A 22029-nucleotide genomic window follows, 5' to 3' on the forward strand; every position below is an offset into this window, starting at 1 on the left:
CCATCAAAGCAACGTTTAAGGGCAGATATTTTTTTTTTCCCATTCTCAGCTCAGGAAATGATGCGCACACGGTCGAGTTATGAGAAAAGACTTTATATTTTGGTTTCCACCTTATCGAAAACTGATTTTGGTTTCAATCAATCACATCTGAATGTCTGAGTTCAGGTTTCGGTATTTTTTTTCCCCGTAACAGTAATGATCTGGATGATCATAATTAAGAAAGGGGAGAAGGGGGGAAAAAAACCCCCAACAACAGCAACAACAACAAAAAAAACAAACCTCAAGCACGATATACAGTCCGAGTCCTGCCCTTTTTCCACAGGGGCGCTCCAGGGAATGTTAGTTTTCGTATTTGTGTTTTCCTTCAGGTTATTACTAACGAAATCACTACTGTTTAGTAAAGCACAGCTACAGTAAATTTTCTTGCAGTCTTACAGCAGGTTTTGTATTACCAGTAGATCACGCATGCATGCACTGCAGTCACACACACATACGCTCACAGACATTATACAGTAGCCAGTTGCCACCAGAAAAAAAAAATAAAGGAAGAAAACAGACATTCGTTTCTTTAAGTGGTCAACGGTAAAAATTGCACCAAAACTTTGGATTGAGAAGAAAAAAAAAAAAATCCCAGAACAAATGAAAGAATACTGCACAGGTCTTCCACGTCTATGCGGTACGTCATCCTTTCACCACGGACGGAGCGCACGTCTCCATTTGTTCACCATGCATCACTGACACTTGAAGGCACGCTGGCCAGAGAGCCCTGTTCTTGATTTTGTCGTCTGAATGAGAGCGTTGCCCAAAACGGGGCGAAATAAAGCAAGCCGTCCCTTTGGCAGCATACAAGTTGAACGTCCTTTAGAGACCACAGTATGTGGAAAGGCAGCCCAGCTGCCTGGAGTCTTACCTCCTAGCTGTGCTCTTAGAGGCATTGCCTGAAGGAATACATTTAAGGAGGAATAAAAAAAAAAAAGGTCAAAAAAGTAAAAATCAAAATCTGCAATACCCTCGTTTCCAAACTGCACGTCTTAGACTAACATTCCCTCTGGAAGAAACTGGTCCTTTGGTTACCAGCTTCAAGCGGGCCATCTCCTTCCTACCTGCCGTCCTAATCACTGAAGCACCAGGAATTACAGCGCTGGGACCGACTTAAAACATGTATCATTGGGGCAGGGGAAAATGAGAAGACAAAAAAACCAAACAAAAGAAATCCTCCCTTACAGGTCTGAATCCAAACCAGAACTCTTGGGCTGCTGACTGCCAGGACGATCAGAAGCTGCTTTGCTTCTGGGAAGACACCTGGAGGGTAGAGCCACCGCGTATGCTCCTGATCCTCCCAGGCTTCGACTTGCTGAGCTTGGCTGATTGCAAGAGAAAGCAGGTTTTTTGGGGTCAAAAAAACACAAAACCAAAAAACCAACCAAAAACACTAGGAACCCGTCACCAAAACCATCCCGAGGAACGACCCAGTGTGCCACGGCTTTGCTCGGACAGGCGAGAGCCTCCCCCACCCCCGCGCGCGGGCGTGATCGGGATGCAGTCCAGGCGCGGGTGGGTGCCTCTCCGCTGAGCAGTGCTTTTTGGGGGAGTTTTCCCCAAGTGACAGCTGGAAAAGTATAAACCAAGGAGAAGAAAGAAAGAAACAAGGAAACCAGGTTGCGCCACCTTTCCCTTCCCGACGGGTTCAACCTCGATCAGGTTCTCCCTTCCGGCTTAGCTGGGAGAGCTGTTGGCCTGAGAGTCCTGCTCGTTTATTGTGTTCAAGAGCACGCAGACGGGCTGCCGGGGCAGGTGGTGGTGGCCGTGCTCGCGGGGCTGCTCCTCGGCGGCGCCGAAGAGGCCCCCCTCCTCCTCGTCCCCGTGGGACCGGCTGCTGCAGCTGTCGCAGAAGTCCAGGGGCCCGTCCAGCGCGTCGTCGATGAGCCCGTCGTACTCCTTGAGGTCGTCGCCGTGGTGGCCGCGGTTGCAGACGCACACCTCGATGCCCGAGTCGCCGGTGAAGCGGCGCTGCCTCCCCGGGGTCTTGTCTTTGGCCTCGGGGATGGCGCCATTCGGGTCTAAGCTCTCCGAGCCGTAATCCTTAAGCAGTTCCTCTTTGCACTCCGGGTAGGACGTGGGCTCGGCCGTCCCCTCCGGCTCGGCGCTGCCGCTGGAGTTGCCCGGCTCAAAGCCCTGACTTTTGGTGACCGCTTGCTCTGTCTGTGGCGCGGCGGGCTCGGCATCGCCGAGGCTGGGAGGCCCAGTGCCGTCGATGCCGCTGTTATTGCTTCCGGGTGCGGCGGGAGAGCCCTGGGCCGGCGGCAGGGCCCGCGGGGCGTCGGGGATTGTGCTACTGCTGCCTGCTGGGCCACACTGCTGGTGTAAGGCACTGTATGGTGGGGGCGGGGTCGGCGGTCGGTTCACCACTTCCTCGTAGGGAGGCAGCAGATAGTTTGGCAAAAATCCTGAAATGGGGAGGCAGAGAGAAGTCGTTAGTCCGGGCCCGGGGTCGCCCGCTGCAAACGAAACGATGGGTCCCAAGAGCTGCCCTTGCTGCGGCTCTCCAAAATCGGAAGGGGACTGAGCCCGCCCTGACAGAGGGGCAGGGAAGTCCCCCCCATGGTGGAGAAGGGGAAACTGAGGCATGGAGCAGAAGTGGCTTCCTGGAGGTCACACGAGGGCTGACCAGGGGACAAAAGCCAGGTCCCTCAACTCCCAGGTCTAGGTGTTAGCTACACAACCACCCTGGACATAGCACCACGCCATACCCAACAACGATCCCGTACCGGGCACAGGAAACAGAGTACGCGACTTAACAGATCCGCGTTTTCAGCTCGGACAGCGGTGTCGTCTCACGCGGGCCTGCGCACGCAAGGGGGATGGCAATCGCCATTGCACTAAAGGCCTCACCCAAGGTTGGACTCAGCGTTTCTGGGCAGGACCCGAGTCAAACGCTCTCATCGTGGCCGCCGGGGGAGGTCGTGACCAACGTATTTAGAACGTCTCCAAAACCTACAAAAGCTTTTCTACGGGCAGCAAAACATCCCACGTCAGCATAACGGGCTGAATCAAGGGGGGGGAAAAAGCACTGTTTCCAATGCAATGTTGTTTTAAGGCGTCAGGACAATTAAAGCGACGCCAGTTACGGCGCTCATGGCAGCTCCCAGGAGGGCACTGGAAACCCAGCGCGGTCTAGTAATCAGAGCGCAGGGCTGGGAATCAGGAAGATCCCAGCTGAGTCATCGCCTTCCCCCGACCTCGGGCGACCAGCTTCTGTCAAGCCACTTCCTTCTAAGCCTCAGCCATGCAAGCTGCACAAACAGATATAAAAGCAGGAGCTCTGATGCAGCCGGGCCCCAACCGGTGCTAAAGACGGTGCTTTTAACACCTCCCCACAGCTCCGGACAGCCCAAAAGCTTTAAGGCCTGGCCCTGCGAGGAGCTGAGTAATAGCAGCGCTGCACATGGCACAGTTCTGCTCCCAGACTGGACCGTGCTACGCCCTCCAGGCAGCAATCATTTTCCTCCTTCTGGTCATAAACCACGAGCAGGAGGCGGTGCCGCCAGGCTCCTTGGTCCGCTCTGCACCTAGGAAGATCAACGTGAAGTACGTACGGAAATAAAAGGGGAGAGCCGAGTAGTTGTGGGCTTCCCGGTAAGCGATTAGGTTGATTTCATGCTGCCGCTGCTGGGCTTGGAGCCGGTGTTTGGCACGACGGTGATGGCATACGCAACAGCAGCTTAGGATGATGATGATGGTCCATACCAGCCAGAACCCTGCAGGCACACAGGGAGGAACAAAAGCCAGTTATTTCCGAGGACGAACGGGGAACACGAACCACATGACGTGCACATAGACAAGCCGATATAAAGGGTTGATGGCACAAGGCACAAAGCAGCAAAAGTTTCAGAGCTAAACCCACGAGTCCTGAAGATGCTGCATGTATTGCTCGAGGCTGCAAACCACACAGTTTCCAGTTATGTTTGGCAGCAATGTACTGGGACCCTGGAGTGAACTGGGAAGTGCTGAGCGAGCACTGGTGCTAGAGGAGGATGCTGGATGGTGACGCTGGGAGATGCTGGCTGGGGGCACGAGGCCACGCTGGCCAGGCACCGTCGCCCTACAGATCCCCCACCTGGCTGAAACAGATCTTCAAGCCAAAAATAAGCCTAGAGCTTATTGTGAATAGCAGAACATGCCACCCCCAAACCACCGGACAGACCCCTCGCCTTCAAAAAGGACACCGGATCTTATCCATGCAGCAAGACCGACAGGACTCAGACACATTACAAAGCTAGTCAAACACTTGAGGCTAGGGAGAGAGACTGTTCAAGGTATTTAGACATCTAATTCCCATTGAAATTTGGCTTGTGGAACAGGGGGCCAATAATTATCTTCTGTGATAAATATTTCTATCCAAATCACAAAGAAAAAAAAAATCCCCCTGTGATAATGTAGGAGAGTGGAGACTCCAAACACAGGGAAAAGCAGAGCTTGTTTCCTGCATAAGCTAAATTTTCTAAGCTTGAGGACACGACAGACAAAAACATGAAACCCCCTAAAGATTAAAATAAGTTTATTTTTGCATCACTGTCTTACATACTCTGAAGTGAGAACAAAATCACAGGTGCAGAATATCTATTTTTCCACTGCTTGTGGGTTTTGTGCTTTAGCACAAATCGTATGAGGTCTCCTTCCAGAAGTGGCATTCAAATGCCCGAACACTACTTGAATTTTACATGATCTGCCGGAAGATCAAAACCACAAAAGCATTTCTAGAAATGAGTTGTATGAAACATCACATCCATACCCAGCTTAGGAGACTTCATCCCTTAAACCACAGCGCCTATGGAGCAACGGCTTTATTTCATAGATTTCATAGACATCAGGGCTGGAAGGGACCTCGGGAGATCATCGAGTCCAGCCCCCTGCCCACAGGGCAGGAAGTCAGCTGGGGTCATAGGATCCCGGCAAGATAAGCATCCAATTTACTCCTGAAGTTACTCTTTAGACTCACCTCTGTTATTTTTTAGTCTAATTTTTGGCCTGCATCATATATTTTTGAAAGATATTGGTAGATCAGCGGCTCTCAGTCTTTTTAGATACAAGACACCCCTTGCTAGACTGAAGGCACCCCTTGGAAAATGCCACTCAAAGCTTTCACTTGTTCCTTGAGGATGGAAAACACAACAGAGCAGGTCTTCTGTTGCAAAGACCTCCGAAAGACCACAACAGGTCAGCATGTTTTTGGCTCTCTTGATTCCTATTTGAAATCCCAGGATTTATCTTGCAAACTACAGAGAGGTGTTTGCACACTGAACAGTGTTACTATGACATACTGCCCTGGAAAGGATCTCACAGCACCCTGGTTGAGAATCACTGCGTTCAATAAATGCTGTCAGCATGTCACACAACCAGGTTTTTATTTGAATGGGAGCTTTGCAACTGACTGTACTCACACCAATTCAAAATGACATATCCTGATAGTAAAAAGCTCGTTTCATAGATTTCATAGACATCAGGGCTGGAAGGGACCTCGGGAGAGCATCGAGTCCAGCCCCCTGCCCAAAGGGCAGGAAGTCAGCTGGGGTCATAGGATCCCAGCAAGATAAGCATCCAATTTGCTCTTGAAGGTGCTCAATGTAGGTGCTTGAACCACCTCCGCTGGCAGACTGCTCCAGACCTTGGGGGCTCGGACAGTAAAGAAATTCTTCCTTATGTCCAGCCTGAAGCGGTCTTGCAGGAGTTTGTGACCATTCGACCTCGTCATCCCTTGGGGCGCTCTGGTGAACAGATGTTCCCCCAGGTCCTGGTGGTCACCCCGATAAACTTACAGGTGGCCATCAGATCACCCCTGAGCCTGCGCTTTTCCAGGCTAGAGTCCCGTGGCTCTCAGCCTGTCATCGTAAGATCTGTTTTCCTGACCTCTGATCATACGCGTGGCTCTCCTCTGGACTCTCGCAAGCTTCTCCACATCCTTTTTGAATTGCGGAGCCCAAAACTGGACGCAGGACTCCAGCTGCGGCCTCACCAAGGCCGAGTACAAGGGGAGAATGACGTCCCGGGATTTGCTCGAGAAGCATCTATGGATGCACGCCAGCATTTTGGTCGCTTTACTAGCCGCAGCATCGCATTGGAGGCTCATGTTCATCTTGTGGTCAATGATGACCCCCAAGTCTCTTTCTTCTGTAGTGCTAACCAACGTAGCACTGCCAAGCCTATAAGGGTGCTGCAGGTTTTTCCTCCCAAGGTGGAGACCCTTGCATTTTTCGGTGTTAAACACCATCAGGTTCTCGTCCGCCCATTTGCTGAGCTTGTCCAGGTCAGCCTGGATCACCCGCCTCTCTTCTGGCGTGGATGCTTTGCCCCAAAGTTTGGTGTCATCGGCGAACTTGGCCAGTCCACTCCTGACTCCAATGTCCACATCGTTAATGAAGATGTTGAACAGGATGGGTCCCAGGACAGAGCCTTGAGGGACCCCACTGGTCACAGGGCACCACGATGAGTGACTGCCATCAATCACAACCCTCTGGGTCCGACCACGAAGCCAATTTCCCAGCCAGCGGATAGTGGTGGAGCCAAGGCCACAACTGGCCAGTTTGGCCAAGAGGTGATCATGGGATACCAGATCAAAAGCTTTTTTGAAGTCAAGATATACGACATCAATCTCTTCTCCCTTGTCCAGGTGATAGGTCACCTGGTCGTAGAAGGAAATGAGATTGGTCAAACAAGACCTACCCACAACAAACCCGTGCTGGCTGTCCCTTAGGATGTTAGCCTGGGCCAGTCCCTCAAGGATGGCCTCCTTAATAAACTTTTCCAAGATCTTCCCCAGGATAGAAGTCAGGCTAATGGGCCTGTAGTTAGCCGGATCCACTCTCCTCCCTTTCTTGAAGATTGGCACCACGTTGGCCGTCTTCCAGTCTTCGGGCACGACACCAGAGCGCCAGGAGTTTTCAAAGACCCATGCCAGGGGCTGGGCTATGACGCTCGCCAGCTCCTTGAGTGCCCTGGGGTGCAGGTTGTCAGGGCCGGCTGACTTGAAGGTGTCCAGCTTCTCAAGGTGTTCTGAGACTGTAAGAGAGAAGTAGGGCTGGAAGGGACTTCTAGGGGTCACATCTAGTCCAACCTTGATCATCTTTGCCGCCTGCCTTCAGACCCTCTCTTTCTCCCCATCCTTTTAAAACATGGGGCCCAGAGCTGCACGCAATACTCTAGATGAGGAAGGGGACACCCGGAGGCCTCAGTAGGCGACAGGTTTGAATTTAACAACCGATTTCAGGTGACAAAAAAGAAAAGAAAAATCAGGGGTGGGAGTGAGGGTCACAGATTAATAACGGGGGGCATTGACAGTGCCCGCTGCCCCCCGAATGAGTCCAAGGAGCCTGTGGCCATCGAGCAGTGCAACTCTGCCCAGAGACGTGAGCGGAGGAGTGACAGGAAAACAGTGCCGCCCGGGATGGATGGATGGATGAGCGGTCCGACCCAGTATGGCCCTTATTATGTTGTACTTGGTCTAAAAAGCGTCGTCCATGGACCATGCTGCCAAAACAGCTTTCCTGTGCACTTATCCTTTCCCGACTACTACAGTTTCTTAATCAAGCAGCGTGAAAAGAGATTCACTGTCATGCATTTTATCAGCTGTTTTCCCCAAGAATGACCGACGTCATCGCTGATAAGTGGCACGTACCCGTCGAGACCTGCTGGAGAGCTGTCACGGTTAGGCAATCTCAGCTGTAACAGAAGAGTTTTTCCTACAGAGGATAACTTGCCTCACCTAGGCCTATATGCAGCAAAAAAAAAAAAGTTTCTCTATCAATCCTTTATTCCCAAGGAATCTGCCGAGCGTTGCGGACACGCCGATACAGACCTGTAGATGCTCCTGGGGCGATGCACGGCTTTTGTGTAACAACAGGCAGCAAAAACACCTCCAGGCATCTAGGACAGCAAAAAGCAATTGTCCCGTTTATTCCTGGCTTGCTGTGCAGATAATTAACACCCGGATTCCTACAAAGAAGGTCACGAGCGTGTCAATGACTCCAAGCAGTCAACACCTCTCGGCCGTCTCTCACGTGAATCTACCGAGAGGGTATCCATGGCTAAGATGTGAAGGCAAGGGTTCATTGAGCCTTTCTGCGTCAGCTCCTAACAGATCTGGTACTAATCTTAGCAAAAGATGAGATGGCTGCAGAGCAGAAGATCTTTAAGTCCTAGCAGATTCTTAGCGCGCTGACCGTACAAACCAAGAAGCGATGTAGATAAGGTTACGTGGTGCCGCTTCGCGTGTCCCTCCACCGCCGTTACGGATTGTTCCACTACTGGGCACATCACGGGGTCCAATCTGTGGCCTTGCCGCGGTTTTCTAGTGTGAAATCCCTTCAGGAGCTGGGAGGCCGAGAGGCGTTCTGTGGGCTGCGTTTCACTGCAGCCACACATGTCCTGGCCGGTGGAGCAACCCCTGGGCAGCGCGATCGTGCAGGTTTATTCCTGTGGTGGGGTGTTGCAGCAGAGGCGTTCATCCCGTGGCCCGTGTCGGAGTCTCAATCGGCTGCCCTGGCTGAATCCTTGGTGGGATCAAAGGCTATGAGCTAAGAAGCCCACTAAGATACGTGGTCAAGAGGATGCCTGCAACTGGGAAAGAAAGCGCGTTACAGCACGTGTATCCGTGAATGCACCTCCCGTCACCTGGTCTGGAACCAGCAATGGCGAACGCACGACCAGAAAGAGATGCCGGGTCATGCACAGGAGGTCTTTTTTTTTGGGGAAGGAGGGGTATCCACTCAACTCACGACCGGTCCACTGGTAGGACACCCATGGGGGATCAGAAACAGCCAGAGGATGATCCGATGGCTGCCGGCGGTCCTGGCGGCCACGCCGGGTGTCCTGCGAACTGAGCCGGGGAAACAGCTGCACTCTTAATTTAGGGAAGCACGCTCGGGGCGGCGTAAACAAAGACCGTGCGAAGGGCTGGGCTCGCCTTCACGGCAGCTGTCAGCTCTGCTCAAGGTGGCACGCCGTGAAAGCAGCCACACGGCTAAGGACCAGGGCAACCAGATTCACGGCAGAGGAGGAACTGCGGCTTCCAGTGCCCCAACCCCAGAGCATAACCCGCGTCAGCAGAAGTTGAGCGACGGCCCCCTCAACCCCCCCCCCCGTCTAAAGCACCGAGCTTAAAGAACCACTTGCTTTTTGAATACATTTTTCGTTGGCAATCACGGAGGAAAACTCCAAGGAAGAGGAACGTGGGGATGCATCTCGCTGCCAACCTGATGACACCCCGGGGTAAACCGCTAGCAGTTTTAATACAGGACAACAGGTTGGGATGGAAACATGCTTTCCTTGGAAGACCGGCCAGCCTCTTCTTGACTTAGGGACTCATGGCATCGAGTTCTCTTAATTAAGCAGGGAAGAAATTGGCTCGTCAAGTTCTGCGCTGAAACGCGGCGTTGTGTGGAAGGGACTGTCGAACTCACGGAAACTTCCAGTCGTCAGTTTAGGAAAGAGTCAAAAGTTGAAGCCCTCCCTGTTCCACGACCGGCTTAGCCCTGAGAAGCGCTGGCATCCACGGCACGTTCTCGGGCAGACGTGCCGACAGGCTGACGGCGAGGCCATCCGAGAGCGTTTGTGTCAGACACACGGCCAAGGAGTTGGGCTGGGCCTGAAACCTCTGTGCCAGGTAGTGTCAAAAGCTTTTAATAAAAGGAGCCCTATGCCAGGAGCATGACACGGGCTTCCTGGATGCCATCAAGCACTGCTGGAAAGCTGGAGGAGGAATACTGGGCTCGGGGCAGCCAGCACGGGAGCTCGGCTGAGGATTTTCACAAGTTGTAACTCCGCTCCCAATCTTTTTTTGCTTCTGCAAACATCTGCATGCGCGTGGAGGATATGCAGTAAGAGATGGGCTGGTTCACTATTCTGCCTGTGTCAGAAATCAAGGCTTAAAGGCACAGAATGGTCTGGGCCGCTGGCCACAGATTTGCCCAATCTCTCTTTCTTTCCAAGGCATTCCCTACAGAAACAATTCTCCGGGAAGGAGGGAGAAACGTTTTGTCTCACGAGGGACTGGATAAATACCATGTCCGCCAATGGCGATGTTCCCAGCAGCAAATCTCCACGAGGGAAGCTCCCTTTATCCTGTGCAAAATGGAAAACATGTTTTCTGCAAAGTTCCAAGGGCAGGAACAGAATAATCTGCCCTGGAGTTCACAGCTAACTTGGGCTACTGCCACTTCTGTTGGCAGGAAGCTCACAAAGGCCAGGCCAAAATACGCTGTTGAGTGCTTTTCTGTCTGCTTAACAAACCTGCTGGGTAATAGCCCTGGCTTGGCAGTATCGGGTTCAAACAGAAGGGGAAATGGGATGGTGTCAGCGACTCAGAGATGCTCTTCCAAATGGCACTCTTCCTCAAAAAAAGAAAAAAAAGGAGCAAAAGCTCATTCAAGGGTCAAGGTTCGTTTCACCCGAGAACGGGGTTATTTGAATCGGTACTGGATCCCCTGGCTTGCAACAAGTACCCTTGGTCTCGGGGCCCCCGTTGCAGGAGGAGGCAGGCGGCATCAATCAGGAGCGCCCCTCGAGGAACGCCGGTCTGGTTACGAGAGGTGGGACTACGTATGTTCCCACACGCTGTAAAAGTTGCTAAACGCAGTAAATATCTGTGGCGAGTACTGGCCAGAGAAGGCCACAGGGCTCTAAAAGCTCCAAGTCCTGTTTACTTGTCCTCAGGCAGAGCTGCCGACTGAGGCACGGCGCGGGAGGAGCAAGGGCAGCTGATTTCTAACCTTCAGCACAGTGGCCAATACCCACCCGACGCAACCGCTCCGTGAACCGAAGAGAGGTTGTACGGCTCTGAAAACCCCTGCTCTGCTGTCTTTCAAGCAGCCGCCCCCCGCGAGCTTCCACGCCTCTCCGCCAGAGAAACGATGGACAGGCAAATGACGCCGCGGTATTCCAGTTCGGTTTCAACAATGCAAAGCCCAAACCGAGACGTGTCATCACCCACCTCTGATGTTAACAGACTATAAATTAAACAGCTTCAGTTGGATCCAAGGTGAACGACTAGCTTCAGATTGCGACTGCGCTTTCTGGAAAGTGTTTGCAGAAGGTTTGACACAGGCAAGGCTGGATGCTAAGTCCAAAGCCCAGCAAGAGAGATGGAGGGTGGGATGCGACTCTGAAGAAGGGATGCCGGCGAGTTATTCTGCTGTTACTTGATGCTGAAAGACAAGAGATTACAACAGCCCCGAGCAGGCAAGATGCAGATGCCTATATAAGCAGGCTCTTAGTACAAGGGCCTATCATCTCCTCTTCCTCCCATTTCTTTGCTGCTCTTACCAAGCCACATACAAGAGTTTAAAATGATTTTGCCAGACTTCTACTTCCTGGAATGGGCTATAGATGGGATGAGGAAATAGCGTTGCAGAAATTGCCACATTTAATTTATCCTCCATTTAGGCTGGACTACTGAACAGCCGCGGAAAGCACCGGGCTGTCAAAGGTAAGGATGACGGGAGACACCGAAGAACCAACAAGTCGAGGCCACGAGCTGGAGGGCCGAGACCAAAGCAAGGAGCAGGACAAACCTCCCACAGAACAGCAGGGGTGGAAAAGCCAGGAGAGGATGGATGCACGACTTCACCGTCAGGGAATCGGAGTTTGTTGTAAACTCCTGGAAACGAATCGGGGTCGGAAAGCCGCCCGGGAACACGCATGGTGCAGCAGCTGCTAGACTCTTAGACACGAACGAGCTAAGATCTCTGCCCAAAGTCCCTGGCTGAGGATTTTCTTTTGGGGGGGAGGAACCACCCCCCAAAAATAAAAAATATTTGTTAAAAGTAGTTTTAGTTTTGTTCAGTTTTTTGTTGTTGTTGATTTCGTGGCCAATCCCGGATTTTGCGGTTTCCATGAAACCCGTGAAACCGTGAATTAAGTAGGCCCCTAGCCAGAAGCAAGGAAAAACGGGACAGTGTGGAAACACCTTTAGCAACCTACTTCTGGCGGCCCCTGCCGCATTCATCGTAGTGCTGCTTATCCCTTTGACGATGCTTTCCGACTGGGAACCTCAAGACCTTTAGGAAAAAAATGCCAGCCTACACCCAAATCGGCACTTTCTCTCTCAAAGATGGACAAAGCCCATTGCTGTTGGATGCCCCCTCCCCCAGCCTGTCTTGTACAGATCCTCGTCTCAAGAAAAAGAAAGGTTCTGTTCCAAAACTGAACTCTTCATCCCGCTTTCCTCTACCCACTTTCAAGCCGCGTTGCAACTGAATGCCCTAAGGCTAGGTTTTAAAACTCGGGAGCTATGTTATTTGGCAACCAGGCGCTGGATTTTTGTTTTAATAAGGGGTGGGCGGAAAATGTGAGCAACGCTGTTATCTAATTTTAAACACAGCCCATCCACCTGCTTGGCATATCAAGTTCTTTATTTCTCCGCTCCACCCCTTAACAAAAATACACTGATTTTGCTTCCTATCCCTCCCTGCTGCCAACTCGGTTTGCAATTACTGCAGACCTTGCTCGGTGCCGGTTCTTTCCAGAAATCTTCCGACGGCCTCGCTTGGGGACCGAGCCTCCCCTCAACTCGCAAAAGGGCAACGAGATCCTGTTCGTGAGATTCCTCCCCATCAGGCACAACACGGGATTGTGTTACAGGAGGTACGTCTGGCCAAAAGACTCGTTTTCTTTGCGCTGTACGTGGAACCAGCCCCCTGCGCCCAGCCCTCCGTCCAAGCCAAAGTGGTACATAAATCAAGGCTCTGACTCAGCAACACCAGCTAAAAGCCGCGGGCCTTGTTTTCCAATGCGCGGCCGTGCCAGGGGCTCGAAATGGCCAACGTGTGTTGCAGCTTCCCGAACACAGCCTCCGTACCTGGCTCAAGTCGAGGGCTTTACCAAAACTGGTAACGGGCAGCTACGAACGGAAGTTAGTTAAGCAAATCCCTCCACCGATGACGTGGAGGGCTGCTGCTTTCCAAAGGGTCACTTTGCTGCCTGTAGTAATAGCTATTTTTTCTCAGCGTGCCCTTCACCTTGAAGGATCTCAAAGCACATCCCCAACCTTACGCAGCATTTGATGAACAGTTCGGCAGATGTAACATCCCAGAGAGGATGTTTGGCTCCATGATCTCAATCTCACTTCGAGAAAGCCCCACATCTTATCTCCAGCTAGCCCCTGGCAGCATTTAGGATGCACTAGGACATTGTTCATGCACTGAAAATTCGGGACCGGCGTTAAATAAAAAGACAACAAATTCTCTACAATGAGGTAGGAGTGATTGAGCCAATTGTTTTATTCCTAATGCAATAAAAGCATCTCTTAAAGGCATATGGAGCGGTTGCACGGATTTCCCGCAGAGCGCAGCTGTAGTTGAGGGCTCTGCTGAACAATTCAAGCTTGGCCAAGTACGCGGGACCTCGTACGTGTCCGCCTCGCCTACGCTCCTTCCCCCACACACGCAGTCGCACCTTCACAAAGAGGCAAGGAAACTGCAGGGCACGCAGCGCAACGGGGGGAGGGAGGAGATACAGGACAAAGGGCCTGGGGACATGCCCCAGCTTTTTAAAGAAAACCCCTGAGGGATCTTTGTTGGCCACACAAGTTGCGAACGAAGACTTCCCCTCTCTCCTGTTTCATCCACAACTCTGCCACGGAGAAGGACAAAGGAGCGCCGGTCCCGTCGGATTTCAGCTGGAGGCTGCGAGGTTGCGGACCCCGAGCCCCATCGCCTCCAGGACGATCCATCACTTGTTTCTTTGCACGTTTTGCACGATCTGGCAAATAAAATAGATCAGCAAAGCACAGAAGACCCCTTAGCAGAGCACCACTCCCTCTTGCTGGTTTCTCCGCAGCCAGGTAACTTCAGCGCGCGTCTCAAACGTAGCCTTCTGCAGGCGTGCTCGATTCACAGCCGCACCCTCCAAGCTTTAGCATCGATTTCGCAAAGCACATGTCCGTGCAAAGGCTGAAGCATCAGGTGTCGCGGCTCCAGGAACCGGTGCGATCAGAGCTGCCCATGCTTGCCTTCATACATTTCACATAAGCATGCCACTTGGGAAGCTGAGACTACCAGTGTATCAGAGGGATTAAGCGGTGGGTAGAACAGTTATGCAAAAGCAACGAGACCCGACAGGGTGCGGCGATAAAGTGTCAACACTTCGGAGAGCAGCGAGGCGGTTCAGAAGGCCTTCCAGCTGCTTGAACAAAGCTTCCTCCTAAACCCTGGCATTATAAAAGTATGTTGAATATTACCACTGCACCTTTTGGGCTCGATGAGGGGGAAGGGAGGAATCCTTAGGCCAGATACAATTTTAGAAGCGAGTGCCTTTCCGTTTTGATCCTTCTTTCCTGACCTTTGAGCCTTGCTTTTCTCCTGTGCCTTTGATGAGCCTGCTGCTAACGAAGTAAGTCCTTCTGTATCTGTGCTGCCTTCCAGAAGTGACAGCAAGTTTCGTTTGATAAGGAGCTCTTTAGAGTCAATGGAGACAAAGAAACATGCAAGAATCCTGTTTTTGGACTATTCAGAGAAGAAATATCGGCAATACTCAAGTAGCCTGGCACGGGGGTAGGGGGTGGGAGAGGACCCCCCTGAACTGGAGGGGTCAAAACCAGCCTATATACATCAGGATCTGATGCACTTAATCATCCTATACACCGAATTTGCTCAGTCGAACTGTACTCCAAATTGAATGTCTCATTTCTCAGGAGGCTGAAATTTCCTGTTCTGACGCCCAAGCAGAACAAAGCCCTATAAAAGCCAATTATACGTAAATTGACCCAAGGTTGTGGGGGTTTTTTATTCCCAGACACTGTAAAATAACAACAGGATAAAATGCACTGAACTGATCCTTCAGCTGAGATTGCGGAGCTGCACCATGGAGCTGCCAAATCCGGCAGCAAAGAAATAAAAATAAGCACATGAGCTTGAATGGGGGGGAAAAGAAAATTGGAGATTAATACTTCACAAGAACCAGTTCATCTCCAAGGCCAAGCACGGCTACCCAAGGCAATTAGGAAAGACTTTTTTCATTCTGAAATCCAAGTTCCCAGTCACAGCTGTTGCTAGGAAGACCCATCCTCCACTACCACCCAAAAATGCTGGACCAAGCCCATTCCAGGAGACACGGTTTCCCTGCCCAGCCCAAATGAGAGGTTGCTTTTGCTGCTGTACCGCTGGACAGAAGTACGAAGAGTTCGTTAAAACACGAGGAATACGACAAAGACTCACAGTACAGCATGCATGATTATGGAGGGGGGCTATGAAAAAAGGAAAGACTTACACCAAAGTTCATAGTAGTAGTTGCAACACTGTGACTGTCCACAACAGTGGCCTGTTTCACATATATAACTTTGATTGTTGACCCCCATGCAGGTTTCCTTGTCCTAAAATTAAATAGATACAGAGGTTACTCACAATACCTTTTCAGCACGTGTTAAACAAGGATCTCAAAGCACTTTAACAAACACAAATTAAGTCTCCCCAGGCAGTACAGTGAGGTAGGCAAGTCATATATACCCAGAGAGAGAAAGTACTGCCCAAGGTCACAAGCAGGTCCACAGCACCCTCGGGTCGGATCAGCGCGGACTGGGAGGGGAGAGGGAGGCTCGCCTCCCTCTGTAGCAGGGGGACACAGACCTCTTCTTTGCATCTCTTGAACGTATTTCAGTAAACGACTTCCTGTCTTTGCAGCAGCTGAGCATTGCCAGCACCCTTGTCCCCCAGCTTTACCTTTGGCAAGTCAGAGCATTTTTGGTGCTTGGGGGCACTGTGCCCGGTAGCTGTGTGAGACGGTTGTTCCTGCGGTTTTAAGAACAGTTTAGACACCCACTTGTATAGGATGGTTGAGAAAAGAATGATCTTGCCTTGCGCGGGGGGTTCCCGACAGCCAGGCCAACCCAACATTTCTAGAGATGAAACCAGCTCTCCCCATACCACCGCTCTTAGGCTTTTTCTATCAAACAGGTCTCCCGTATAACATCGCCTCTCCTCTCTGCTGTTAAAGCATCATGCTTTGTGATCCAGGGATCTCGTAGGAGAGCTGTTTTATTCCAGGTATTATTTAACGTTGCTGTACTACTGAGGCTGGTACCCAGCAGAGGAAATGCAATTATAACCAGACAGGTATAATCAGAGTGAGGACTGCTTGGGTTCATTTAGGTCCAAGTGGCAATTACTCTATGTTCCTGCAAGATTCTGATCCGAAATTATTTTCTTGTAATTAGCACCATGTTTTATAAAATCAGTTTTCCTGTAAAACTTCTTCCTGGAATACTGAATATTCCAGGAGTGGAGCCAAATCAGCTGTACTTTATCACCCTCCAGTCCTCGCTGAAGCCCGCTGCTCTGGATAGTAGAGAGATGGAAAAGAACCATGGTATGAGGTCATCTCATCCCAATCCAGCATTAAACAATACAGGACTGCTCCATGAGACACCATAATTACCGAGTGCTCTGGCCAGTCCTGTTTTAAAGACCTAAAACCCTGGGTGGAGTGCATGCACTGCAGTGTGTGACAAGAAAGAACAGTTTTTCCAGGCTGCGGTACGTCTGGCCTCTGCATACACTTGCAAGTGCAGATGTGACATGAAAAGAAGAGACAGAGCAAAGGACTTCTTTAAAAGGCTTTGAAACAGGTTTGCAAGGTTTAGGCGACACTACAATTGTTGCTGACATAGTTACATCAGCTATGAGGATGAAAAGATCATATTCTCCCACCAATGCAGCTCTGCTGCCAAGTCCCCTGTCCGGACACAGCTCTTCTGAAGGGCTTAGCTAACATCAGTCTGGGAGGTGCAGGTGCTATGCTAACAGAAAGAGCACTTCTGCCATCACAGGCCACATCTATACCGGGGACTGCCACCAGGATCAGGCTAACACTGTGATGGTGGCTGCAGCCCTATCATGTAGACAAGCCCACCGTGCATTTGTGAAGTTTGGAAGTTTACATGTCGTACCACAATTTTTTCAGTTAACTTCCATTTTGGAAGAATTGGGGACAGGCGCGTACTGAAGGAACTGCAATCGTGTTTCAAGCATAAACTTTTACATATAAAAAAGCCGTCTTAAAAATAATCCTTGAGCAATTCAAACCAATAAACTCAACGTGTGCCTTTACCTTACACATAAGGGCGCCTGAACACACCATGGGTTTTAATTCTCATTAAATAGGTTTATAAAATTTAAACTTGTTTATTTTGGAGTGACGCATTAGTGTTTGCACACACTAGGTTTTTGAATGAATTAAGTCCGGTCTCCAGCTGGTGCCACAAGAGAGTAGGAAGGTCCAGCACTTCCCCCCTGGCCTGGGGCCCCCCACCACGTACCCTGTGCCCATGCCACAGGGAGCTGGCAAACCGCACAAGAAAAAAGCAGAAACAATTCAAAAGTGAAAGCAAGTCAAAGGGGTGAACTACAAAAAAGTTGCAGCCATCTAGTGACCAAAGAGACTCATTACATTTCTTTGAGTTTGCACGCAATGAATCCATGGAGGCGACGTTTTAACTCCTGGCGAGTCAAACTAAACTACGTCCAAGGAGTTTTATTTTAATGCACAAGAAAGAGTCCAGCAATACCGCTCATGAAAACAGACATGCAGTTGCAGCACATGAAAGGGCAAAAAAACGTGGCGTGTACAAAGGCCCTAAAAGACAACACTGCAGACATCCAGAGCACCTTCCATCTGGGGAACTCCATATTGTCCAAGCCACATCAGTTCTTTCCAGTAGGCTTTGGTGCAACACAGCCCGAGTCTTCACGAATCCGTGCTTGGGACACAGACTGCACAAACCAAATTTTTTATGTCTGAGCCAATGAACTATCTGCTCACTTACCAACAAAAATCCACTTACGCTTGAGGTAGAACCTAGCCGCTCTGTAGTGGGTCACGTGAGGGAAGCAGAAATGTGCTATGTCAACAGAGAAGATGGAGCAAATCTTAAAATAGCATTTGTTTATACATTACGACTAGCATAACCACAGGGTTAGGTGACGTGCTTCCAAGTAAAAAGACATGACTGTTATTCTTGGTACTTCACAGGCCTTTGGAAGCCCCGAATATTTTGGTTCCCCCATTTTCAGAGCTTTTTTAGCCGAGTGCCATTTCATCACTTTCTGAAAATACATCACTGCCACCAATTGCAGGTTGGGGAAGTGACACTGCACTCAAAGCCTTTTCCTAAAGGAGTCTCATCCTATTTTGGGATGCAAGGAACATGCCAGTGTCAGCACTGGCATTTCTACCACCGCCCCCCCACCCCAGTCAAACTAGCGCCCCCCGACACAGGCCACACTTCTGCCTTTGGTGCCCAAGTGCCCACATCAAAGCACCAGGGTAGTTTCTAAAAGAAGAAAAGGCTCCGACATCCTCTTCTGCTGCTGACAGGATCCTGCCCCAGATTTCTTCAACAAGAAGAGTTCACAAAAAACCCCATGAACTCCGAAGGGAGTTTTGAGCAAGTTTAACTGCACAGAACAGCAGCCTGTAGCCTGCTGCTTTCCCTGCCCCTCTATCTGGGACATCAGAGTTGGGCATGGATATTTTTTACAAGCTTTCCCCCAAAATCCACCATGCCAAGATGCAATTACACAGAGGGCTGCCTGTCCTGCCAGTCACGGAGATCTCCCAACCATCTTCGCCGTGTTTCCTTAAGCGCTGCCTGACTGCCCAACGTGCTCTGAAATCAGTTCAAGCCAATCAGAAAGCATTAACACCACTGAATGGTGTTACACAGCTGCACATCTTATGTTCTCATTTAGAGGGGCTTTTGTAAAACTGCTAATAGAATCACAATTCCCCAAGAACCTGAAGTCTTTCCCATCTGCAATTTCTAGGAAGATGATCAAACGTCTAAGTCATTATGCTAAGCCAATCATAACGTTTTCAGTTAACTACCACATTAATCTAAAAAGGTAATTATGGTCAGGCAAATGGCTAGAAAATTACCAGAAACGGCATGTCTCACAAGATATCACCTACCTGGGTCTCCTAAGTCTTACCTTCTCTCTCTATTCCACATTATGTTTTTATTTTCAAAACTCCCATTAGTCCCATAGAGCCACGGTTCTCTGCCAAACAGCAAACTGCATTTTTTTTTAGCTCAAGTAATAACACCGAGAATAAGGGTCCAGTTGCAAAAATCTGTAACGCCGTTGGCAATGCACACGACAATGAACAGCAGCTTGGGCTGGCAGCTGTGACAAACTCAGAAACAACACGGTGCACGTTGACTGAGCAAATATGATTTGGACTAGAGGTGGGAGTCCCAAAATGCCACTTTAGAATATGCTTTCCCCCAGATGCCGAAATAAACGGTTGAAGGAATGAACCAGCCTGTTTCGTACTGCTCAAAGCAGACTACATCCAAGATCATAACTGTTTAGTAGCAGATTAATTGCCGCCTGCCACACAAACCTTTAACAAAGGTTTAAGCGTCACTGTTTTTCCCCCCAGTTGCTTGAATGTTTGAAGGGGTCAGATTTAGTAGAAGCTGGTACCTTTCACCACTAGGTCTTTGGACTGCATCATCCCTCTGTTTGAGCTTGCAGATGGGCTCCCCCTTGCCTGCGAAAGCTGCATTTAAGATGATTGCGCTTCCCGTTACAGCTTTGTGCAACACCATCTCTGCCTACAAGGACTTGTGGGGCCATGACGTTTATCGGTTCTGGGGGGCAGACAGGTCTACTAAAAGATGATCCCACGAGGTCCTCAAAGATGGGAAGGTATCATTCATGCCATTCCTCCGTACTCTTGGACAGCCCTTCTACCAGAACATTTTTTTCCCAGCTAGCAAAGCAGCTGCTGTTCTGTGCAGCAAATCCATGGGATCAAGTGACCTTCTTGCTTGTGTACTACACGGTCAGAACTTGTGCTGCTTTTCCTCTCCAACGTGGTGGAAAAATTTTTTAGACCCCACAGATTACCTCTTGTGCCGACCACTTCAGACTCCCGGGCTGTCAGCCCCCAGCAGCGTGCCTCACCACCCGACAGGGATGCCCCTGTTTCTACTGCTGAAACAGGACCAAAAGAGATGAAGACCCCTGCTTGAACCTTTCTATGAAGTTCCTCCAGCTCATTTGCTGTGTACCTTTGTGGGGCAGCAACCTGAGGTTTTGCATATGATTTGAGGTTTTCAGTTGCCGTCACTTCTGAACAATCTCATCTCAGAGAAGACATAGGTGGTGAAACCACCAAAGCTTAGGAAGGAAACTCTGCTAGACTCAGATCATACTGATGGAAGGACAAGAGTATCTGGGAGACTGCTGCAGATAGCTCATCTGCAAGGAACACTTTGGCCTTTACTGGAATTGAGAATCATTTCTTCAAAGGATATGCCTTGCATTGTGACAAGCACTGATTTCCCCCACCCCACCTGGATCTACAAACCAATGCATTAAACAAGGTATATGCTGTCCAAGTGGACAACTTCAGTGTGCGATTGGAGCAGGCCCTACATCAGCTGTGCAGGTGGAGGAAGCCACAAATATTTTCTCTTGTGAACTGTCTGCTACTACTGCTTTGTTAAGACTTAGCTATCTTCATAGATGCCCTCTTGCCCCTTCACTCCTCCCGGGATATATGTCCGACCACTTCGCCCACTCCTCTTTGTGGCTTCTGGGCACAGAAGGCTGCACGAAAATCATAGGACCCGAAAGTTAAGTAGGGCTGGACTAGACCTCATGAGGTCTAGTCCAGCTCCTTGCTCAAGGCAGGATCATCCCTGACTAAACCATCCCAGCCAAGTGTCCATCTAACCTGCCCTTGAAAATTTCCAGGGATGGAGATTTCACAGCTCTTCTAGTTAGAGGTTCCAGTGCTTGACCACCCTCGCAGCCAGAAAGGTCTTCCTAATTTCCAATCCAAAACTCTTCTGCTGCAGCTCAAGGCCATCGCTCCTAGTCTTTCCAATCTCTTCACATCTTCCTTGAAGTCTGAGGTCCAAAACCGTGCACATTACTCAAGGTGAGTCCTCACCTGTGTCAAATAAAGCAGAACAATCGCTTCTCTTGATTTGCAAGGGTCAGTCCTGTTACCATAACCCAGTATATGCTGCTGGCTTTTGTTGCAACAAAAAAATATTGCTGATTTATATTCATTTAATGGTCCACTGTAATTCCTAGATCTTTCTTTGCGTTATTGCAGCCTAGTTGTCATTCCCCAAACTGTATTTGTGCATGCAAATATTCCATCCTAAGTGCAGGACTTACAACTTGTCCTGGCTGCCATCCCTCCTTGGCTCACACCCTCTTCATTGAAACACCTCTTGGAAATTCTCTTCTTCTACCAGGCTCCAAAATGCCAACTTGCATAGAGAGCTCCTTCATCAGACTTTGTGTTGCATGAAAATCTTATTTCATCAGTACTGCAAGTCATACATGCGTGCTGGATCTCTGCATGCTCTTTTGCATGTACTTTCATGTGCAATACAGTCAATACTTTGATCTGGCATTTAGAATCACAGAATCGTAAAAAATGAGAGTGTGAAGGGACCTCAGGCGGTCACATCTAGTCCAACCCCCTGCTCAAAGCATGACCAGCCCCAACTGCATCATCCCATTCAGGCTTTTGTCGAGCTGGACCTTAAAAATCTGTGCTGTAAAAAAATAAAAATAAAAAATTGTACTGCACGGTACACGTTCTCGGTGCTTCGACAATGATTGATGTAGCTTTCAACAGCAGTTCTTTTGCGTGACGAGTCATTTTCATAAAACTGCCCCTGCTGAACTGTATTAGTCACAACGATGTCGTGTCTAAGTAACTATCAATATTCCAGATGCTGTCTCCTGGACACACACAGCACAACACATCTTTTTACTGGTATGGAAAACAAATTAAAAAAAAAAAGAAAGAATGGGTACGGATGAGACTGGAAAAATATTTTAAAAATACATAAACTCACATGTGCAAATTCTCACGGAAGCAAAACTAAAGGTTCAGTCCATTTTACTGACCTACCTTCCTGTTTAACGGCTATTTTTAAACAGGACGCCGTGGAGGTCATTTTAATCAGTGAAAGAATTTTTCAGGCTAGTCAGACTGTAACCATTAGTGTCT

At 49.8% G+C, this 22029-nt stretch overlaps 1 protein-coding gene across 3 annotated transcripts in view; it reads right to left on the reverse strand.

The window, feature by feature from the left end:
• Window positions 1-77: 77 nt before the first annotated feature.
• The window catches only part of WBP1L (WW domain binding protein 1 like), a 75825-nt gene continuing 53873 nt past the window's right edge, over window positions 78-22029 (reverse strand). For 2 of the 3 annotated variants that reach the window (XM_090057523.1, XM_090057524.1), the window contains exons 2-4: window positions 15259-15361; window positions 3597-3758; window positions 78-2447 (exon numbers count right to left, since the gene is read on the reverse strand). In XM_090057523.1, the coding sequence (XP_089913649.1) occupies window positions 1717-2447; window positions 3597-3758; window positions 15259-15361 (996 nt within the window). In that variant the 3' untranslated portion in view covers window positions 78-1716. The remainder of the gene's footprint in view (window positions 2448-3596; window positions 3759-15258; window positions 15362-22029) is intronic. The other variant, XM_090057525.1, reaches the window with a different exon arrangement.

The sequence above is a fragment of the Crocodylus siamensis genome, chromosome 7 (genome assembly GCF_052110815.1).
Source record: "Crocodylus siamensis isolate JL-2025a chromosome 7, ASM5211081v1, whole genome shotgun sequence".
NCBI lineage: Eukaryota > Metazoa > Chordata > Crocodylia > Crocodylidae > Crocodylus > Crocodylus siamensis.